Below are 8,176 nucleotides of genomic sequence, written 5' to 3'. Positions count from 1 at the left end.
TGATTCATGTGTATCATGGCTGAGCAAGACAGTAGCCACTGTGAGTTGTGAAACTGAGTATAGGGCAGCTTTTACAGTGACTGTGGAGTGTGTATGGCTTAGACACCTTTTGGCAGATCTTGGTGTTGGATAGTAGTCCCCCACCTCCATCTTCACTGACAACAACCAGAGTGCATTGGCCGTTTGCAAAAACCCAGTGTTTCATGCTCACACATAGCACATCGAGGTGCATTATCATTTTGTCATCACAGGAGAGGCTCATTGCAAGAGAGATTAACCTGGCTTATGTCTCTACACATGACAATGTGGCAGTACATATATTCATGAAGGCTCTCTCATGAGAGAAGTTTGAAGTTTTCATAAAGCTTTGGGCTTATTTCCATTTGGGGATTGATTAGTCACATGATCCCTGTACATGTTCACATCATTACTATAGAGGAATTTTGTAACTATTTATATGTTAGTGATGTATGGACGTAGGCTAATAAAGAGTCGGGCCATTATTTCCCTCCTTAGGTGGTTTTTTTCATTGAGTGTATGTACAAAAACTCTTATGAGTGTGTGAGTGACCTTATCATGTCACTTTACTTGTACTTCACTCATGTTGCATTTGTTTGCGTGTTGCTACCTTAGTCTTCACTCTAACATCCTACCCTTTTTTTTTCAAATAAAGGCAGCTTATATTAAGAAGTTAGAGGAGGCAGTGTGCTCTCTCCAACATCCTGCTCTTTATATTTATTATGAAAACAACAATTTAATTTGTTGTCCTAACAGTAGGGTCTCAATTTTTATGGAAAAGAAAAATCCTCTCTCTCTCTCTCTCTCTCTCTCTCTCTCACACACACACACACACACACACACACACACATGTGCGTGCGTGTGTACACGTGCACATACGCACACACAGACAGATTCTAGAGGAACTCTCTCTATCTCATAGATCATGGAGAATCTCTCTCTCCCACTCAAATTGTTGGGAATCTCTCTCTCTCTCTCTCTCTCAAATGGATTTTTCATGGAATATTTAGGAAAGAATTTTTAAAAATATTTATGGTTGCATTTCTTGTTTGATGCAATATATTATATTGGGACTGCACAATGATAAAATTGTCAAAAATCTAAACCGGTATCCTTCCTCCACACCTCTGTCGATCCCCACAACCCGGTTCCTCTTTCTCACCTAACGTTGGCTATGGCGGAGGCTGGAGCTTCTCTGTGCTAACGGTGGAAACCCTAATTTCCATACATTGATCTCCAAATCCCTTCTCAAGGCTAATTAGAATGTGGTTGAGGAGAGGAGTCACCTCAGCTAGGAGATGCAATGTGCTCTGTGACACAGTAGCATTCACGTCGAAATGCCGCCTCCAGTCAACAAAGTCTCATGCAAACGGTGACGTTTCAACCTTTTTTGCTTTCTGCGTGCAGGCGGCGATCATACATGCAGTACCTCTGATCTCTGTATCCTTCTGTCTGTTTGTTAACGATCATGATGCATGTAATGTATGATTATGTCAATCTTCTACCCTTGCTTGTGGGTTACGAGCACTGCATCTGGGTATGCATGTCGGTTAAACACACATGCATGCATGTGCGGGTGCGCACATACAAGCCACACACACACAAGAGCACACATGGCCATGTATGCTAGTAACTAAGACACACACATGCGCATGTGATGCAGCTGGCACACTTAAGAGCACAATCGTCCATGTAAGGCAGTCATGCAATCACAAACAAACGTGTGCACAGAGATGGCCAGGGTATGCCAAGCTTGCAAACGTAAACACCTGCACACACAAGGTCACAGCCATCTGCATTTCTAAGTTTCCTTATATTGCATGTAATCTGTGCAACAAAATCACACATGCAAGCTCCAATAATGAGCATTTCCCTGCTTTAATATCAATAATTTTCAACACAAAACTGGCAGAATATTACTGTTATGAACTTCCAATGCAGATTATTGAGAAAGTTAATATAAAATTTTAGCTTCTCATTATATTTTGTTTCCAGGAGAACCATCCTTTCTTGAAGCAGTAGACATTTACTTTGATAAGGCAGCCAAGCTAGCATCTTCGACCCCGGATATACTTGCTCAAATCAAGGTATTCTAGCATGGAATGCATACTTGTGCTTTAGAAAACATGTAGTAGGCATACAACCACCAGTGCATCCAACATCTGTGAGGCTTTTTGAATCTCAACTTCGATTATTCTATCTAAGGACTACAAACTAGATTGCTGATTTTTCCACCCTGGTTGCTGCCTCAAAGGCCTGCAATAGTTTACTCAAGGTTCAATTCCCGCTCAAATGCTCAGATGGAACCGTTCAACTCATTGAAGCATACAGAGCTCAACATTCACATCACCGTCTTCCAGGTGTGTCTCCAGCTTCTATTTTCCTTCTAAGGATCACCTCTTTAGAAGCACAAGTTGTACACCCCATTCAGTTCACATGCATATGCATGTATGTACATTGGTGGGTATAATTCTTGTTGCACGTCTTATACAATCTGCTGCTTTTGACATCAGTAAAAGGTGGAATTCGTATGGCCCCCAATGTGGAAGCAGACGAGACCATGGCTCTTGCAGCGTTGATGACATTCAAGTGTGCTTTAGTTGACATTCCGTTTGGTGGAGCAAAGGGCAGCATCAAAGTTGGTATGCAAATCAAAATTAGGAATACAATAACACTCTCACCACATGATTTCCAAGAGTCACAGGCTTTGTTTGTATGATTAATCAAAACTGCTTACCCATTGGGGTGGCGCCTATTTGACAGGATGTGACGTTTTAATTATTAATCATATAGATTATTTTATTATAGGCGTGTTCACAATAATACACCCCCTTCTGTGAGAGTGTTTGTATCTGTCAGAAGCACATGAGTCATGCTTGATTCGTGTAACTGGTTTGTTGAGAAAGTCTGCCCAATTGGTGTGTGTCGACGTGTATTCAAGTTGAACTTTGCCACCTTCAAGTAATTCCCTGATGAAATGAGAGTTGTGCTTAGTGCGTTCATTATGTCTTGGATTTCTTGCGAATAAAATACAAGATTGATTATCAATTAACTGTGTAAAGGGAAGGGGTTGAAAAATCCCGAGCTCTTGGAGGAGCTCTTGGAGTAATCTTTGAATCCAAAAAGTGTTTGAGGAGACATAGCTAGGGACAGTTTGTCAGCGTTAGATATGGGTATGGGTGATGGGGTGCAATCTAGCATGTTAAGTAAATTTTGATTGAGATAAGCGAATTATGCCGTGGGAGTCATCTCGTGTGACCTAAATGTCTAAACAAAAATTTAAGGAGCCTCTATCAATCATGACGAAAGCATTCATAAGTTTGGACTTAGCTTGCTGAAGGGCGATCAAGTTGTTGGAAACTGGAATTAAATCATCGACATAAATGCCTACCAAAACTGTGATGGACTTGTTAGTACGGATGTAAATGTTAGCATCAACCTTGCTAACCATTCTGTAGGGGAGCTTGAGCGTTGTGGTCGTCCTTCACCAGCCGATGATGCAATCAGTGGTCGTGATGCATCCCCTTTCGAGGATGATCCTCTGTCTCATTGTACCTGCTGGAGTCACATGAAGCATGGGTTTAGATCCAGTAAGAAACTCCACTTTAAAAACAACCCAGGGTCATGGATTGAGAAGTATTTACCCATGGTAATGGTGGTGGTGGTGGAAAGTGTGAGGGGCGTCTCTTAAGACAAAACATTGTGGCTAGCCTCGGTGTCCACCAAGGCTGGCCACACCAAAGCATGCGTATATAGCCATGGGAGAGGATAAAGGAGTGAAGTCGAGACTACCACCGCCAAGGTCACCATACAAGAAGGCAGTTTGCACATCCATTTGATGACTACGCTAATCATAGTGGGCAGCTAAGGCTACTAGAAATCTAAATGAATGAATGCTTAATACAGGGGAAAAGGTTTTTGTGTAGTCTTCTCCATGAACTTGGGAGAAGCGCCGGGCTACTAAACACGCTTTATATCGTGAGACAAAGACCCCTGCAGCGAGTTTACAACGGAGTACCCATCTACAAGGTGTGAGAAGTCGACCTATCGACTAAATGCCATGTTTTATTGCGTTGTAGAGAATCAAATTGAGCCGCCAGAGATTAGCTTAGGGCCCAGGAAGCGCTTAGTGTGCCCTCCTCGTGGTTGAGAATATCGTCCATGGCCGGGGCGGCATCATCGTGCATGGCCACCACCGAGTTGACAGTGTCCATAATGTCCGAAATGTTGCGGACACGTCGTGGTGACTCATTGTGAGTAGTGGGGGAGGCTGTGGAGGTTGACAAGGGGCCTGAGGTCATTGTAGAGGTAAATGATCTTGTCGAGCATTGACCAGGTAATCTACAAAGTCTGGGAAAACGTCCAATACTGTGGTTTTCTCTTGAGAAATAGATGTAGTATTGGTGTCTGATGGAGTGTTGTTATGAGAATTAAAGAAGATACCTCTACTAAAGTGAAATGATTTATGAGATGGCTCATATATCAAGTTCTTCAAGTAAGGGCTGGATACACACCTCTTCTTTAGCAGCTACAGAGGCCGCCATATTTTCTCCTTCTGTTGAGGAGAGCTCCAAAGAATGTTGCTTCTTGCTTTGCTAAGATACTATATCATCAGATAGAGCATAAATCTATCCAATAGTGGGTGTGTAGGTATCCATGTCATTGCCGCAATCTGCATCTGACCAACCATGCAAGATTGACTGAACTTTATCAAATTGTTGGAAGCTGATGGTGAAGTTCTTTGAGTGCTATAGGTAGTGTGGAGAAGTCTCTTGAGAGCATTCCAATGAGGAGCTCTAGGATCCTTCATGAACCTTGATAAATATCCCGCAGTAAAACAGAGATCAGGCCTAGTACACGTTACCAAGTAACATATACTGCCTAACACATTACAACATGGAACCCCTGCATGTAGCGCTCTTCCTTGATGGAGCCATTGCAGATGTTGGCTTGGAACTGGGAGCCAGAGGGATTGGTACTCCATTGGAATTCACCATATTGTAGCGACACACTCATTTCATCCACAAACTTGGATTGTGAAAGAGTGATGACTCCTTGGTAATCATGGGCTACCTGGATGCCAATGTCGTAGTGTGACACGAAGTTGGGGTTTGGACTTCGGTCACTTCTTAGAATCAAAAACACATTTGAATGAAACCTCACAGCCTCCTCACCTCCCTTTCTCTCCCTAGGTTAAGATAAAGATATACACATCAAAGGTGAGATCATAATTCATGGAAGGAAAGATGAAAGGCTCTGGAGAAGCAAGAATTTCTGCCAGTCTTGCAGCTCCAAACAAGAGGGCGATTCTTTGTTGGAAGAAAATCTTCCGACTCAGGATTATGTGAACGGAAACATACGGGGAATATTGGTAAGGTTCATCCGTTCGAATTGGGCGATTTGGTCGGAACATATTAAAGAAAATGAATATGGCAATCACTTACAAGAGGATAAGACACATGGGATTGGCTTTTTGATAAGAGATTAGGAGGAATTAATCATGATTAAGAAGAAATAATGGCCAAAAGTCTATAAAAATAGAGATACACAGGGAATTACAGTTTTAAATCCATAAATGCTCTGCAAGAGAGGATTATATAGATGCGTAGAGCTTGAAGAGAGTTTCGCGTCTATATAAAAACTTTCAAAAACGGGCAACCGAGCGAAAAGTTATGAGCATTTTACTACAAGACTATAAAACTGTCAAAATTCTATAAAAACAGAGATACACAGAGAATTGCAGTTTTAAATCTATATAGGCTGTGCAAGAGAGGATTAGATAGATGCGTAGAGCTTGAAGAGAGCTTCACGCCCATATAAAAACTTTCAAAAACGGACAACCGAGCGAAAAGTTATGAGCATTTTACTACAAGACTATAAAACTGCTAAAATTCGCCTAAAAGTTAGCAAATTTGGGAGAAATTCTGATCATCAATGAAGTAAGGGATTAAGAAATTAGTTACATGAGTGGAAAGAGCATATAAAGAGCTTCCTAGCCATATGATCAATTTAAGAAATCAACACTCGAGTGATGAGTAATTACCGGTTGAAAATTGGGTATTGGACCACAAAAACTGCACTTCCCTCTCTTTGCATGAAACCTCAATTTTCACATAGCCTCTTGCCTTTCATCTCCTTCATGATTCAAGCTAGAGGGTAAGGGTTAACATTGCTCAGCGGACAATCGTAAAGATTTACCTATGGTCCCCAAAGTCTTTCCGCATGCTCATTACCGCTAAAACCATTGGTATCTCCAAAGGAGGGCGGCAATAAGGCAAGGGCTACCTTGAGAAGTCACAGGCCCACCAAGATAATAACTCCTTATCCCACTTATCATGAATCATCAAAGAGGTCCAAAATTGGGTTAAGCATGAGGAGCTAATGCTAAATGAGACATTCACATGTAAAGAGTGTTTGAATAGGGGTTTAAAAGATAAGAGAATGGCAATGACACAAAATGCTCAATTGAGAAGGCTCATTCCTTGATTTGAAAGGGAGAGGAGGGCTGCTTTTATAGGTGGAGAATCATCCTCTCTTCCATTGTTACAAATTACAACATAAAAATCTTCAACCCTTCAGTGACATAAGAGTAGATGTCACCATCAATTGTCCTCTTAGGCTAAGTCTTCTATTGATTATTAAATTGAAGACTTTTTGACTTTGAGAATGTGATGAGATAATAGCCAAGCCTAAGTGGCGTGTAGGTGGAGATCCCACTTACACATGGCGGAATTCTCCTCTTCCATGTAGGCATTCTAGAAGAATCTTTCCCAATTATGCACCTACACACACTCCTCCGCATGTCTTCCACACTTCCCAATTTGTTGCCTTATGGTAAATACCATATTAATAATATAATTAAAATCCATGTGAGCATGAAGGCCTACTTTTATTTTCCACATCACTAGCCTATCTACCATACCAAAGTATTTATCAAGCATACTTGTGGCATTTACAATGTGTGCACCCTAAATCAAGTAAAACCATTATATTTGAAGATAGAATGCTGTTATCAGGGTAGCCACCAAGCCGCCGCATCACCACGTCGTTATTCCATTGTGGGCACCGCAATCTTCTTGAACAAGCTTCCACCTTATTACCATTGAGAAACCATCAAAATATGCACAAAATTGAAAATGAAAGATATCAATTTTTCATGTCACATCTTCCCCTCCCTCCCTCCCTCCCCAGCAGATCCTCCATGCTTGCCTTGGGGATCTGCTGGCCATGGTGCTTGAGGGTAAAATATCTTTAGCCGCCGTCGGTACTCATTGGCATATCCGGGAACCTTCTGGCCACTTGCATCGTCTAGAAGATGTGTTATTTTTGAACTTTTACTTTATCCTGAAGGGGCCTTCCCAGCGTCGAAGAAGCTTCTTATCCAGCCGTTTTTTCACACGGCCATCATACCTCTTTTCCTCCTGGATCAAATAAAACTATCCCCCTAGCCCCACATTGCCTGGAAGGGCTAAAGGCTCCATCAAAATGCATAGTGAAAGCAGTTGGTGATGTCTCCAAATCTTCATATACTTCTTCCTTTGCTCTTGTTTCTTCTTCCTCCTCCTTCCTGGTAAGCAAATCTGCAAGAGAGGCCCTAGTGGTGTTTTCTGTAATAAAAGTGAAAGAGAATTCTTGAAGCTCATAAATCCACTTTGCAAACTTCCCTCTTGCAGGATTGGGTTTGCGGACCAAGAATTGTAAATAAGGTTGAGATGTGAGGAAGAAAAAAGAGCGAGGTAACAAGTATGACCTGAACTTCTTTACTGCAAAAACAAGAGACAAACCATCTTTCTCCATTTCACCATACCTCTCCTCGACATCAGTGAGTTGCCGGCTTACATAATACACTGGTTGCATACGCCCTTGCTCTCCCTTTTGCAAGAGTATAGCACCCACTGAATGTGATGAGACACTTGGGTTCACATAAAAGTCCTCCCCTCACCTAGGAGGTTGCACAATTGGACTTTGACTCATGCATTCCTTGAGCAAACAAAAAGATTGAATTTAATCGGACCCCCATTGGAAAGAAACATTCTTCTTTGTCAACAGATTTATAGGATACATCTTCTCAGAAAACATGTCAACAAAGCGTTGGTAGTACTAAAAGTAATAGTTCATGAAAAGCAGATGTGCTCGCTGAAGCTCCCGCCCCCTCTCC

The 8,176-nt window shown here is 41.8% G+C and overlaps 1 protein-coding gene across 4 annotated transcripts in view; it reads left to right on the top strand.

Moving 5' to 3' along the window:
* Positions 1 to 1,128: 1,128 nt before the first annotated feature.
* LOC147626333 (uncharacterized) overlaps positions 1,129 to 8,176 on the top strand; it is a 56,289-nt gene continuing 49,241 nt past the window's right edge. For all 4 annotated transcript variants that reach the window (XR_015268578.1, XM_086816475.1, XM_086816474.1 and 1 more), the window contains exons 1-4: positions 1,129 to 1,390; positions 2,014 to 2,105; positions 2,273 to 2,378; positions 2,532 to 2,660. Coding sequence is in view for 3 of the 4 variants with exons in the window: in XM_086816475.1 (XP_086672601.1) it covers positions 1,282 to 1,390; positions 2,014 to 2,105; positions 2,273 to 2,378; positions 2,532 to 2,660 (436 nt within the window). In the remaining variant the exon portion in view is untranslated. The remainder of the gene's footprint in view (positions 1,391 to 2,013; positions 2,106 to 2,272; positions 2,379 to 2,531; positions 2,661 to 8,176) is intronic.

The sequence above is a fragment of the Cibotium barometz genome, chromosome 22, assembly GCF_041138505.1.
Source record: "Cibotium barometz isolate CiBa-2024 chromosome 22, ASM4113850v1, whole genome shotgun sequence".
In the NCBI taxonomy this organism is placed as follows: Eukaryota; Viridiplantae; Streptophyta; class Polypodiopsida; order Cyatheales; family Cibotiaceae; genus Cibotium; species Cibotium barometz.
The sequence above is the reverse complement of the archived record's forward strand: the minus strand, read 5'-3'. Positions and strand labels throughout refer to the sequence as shown.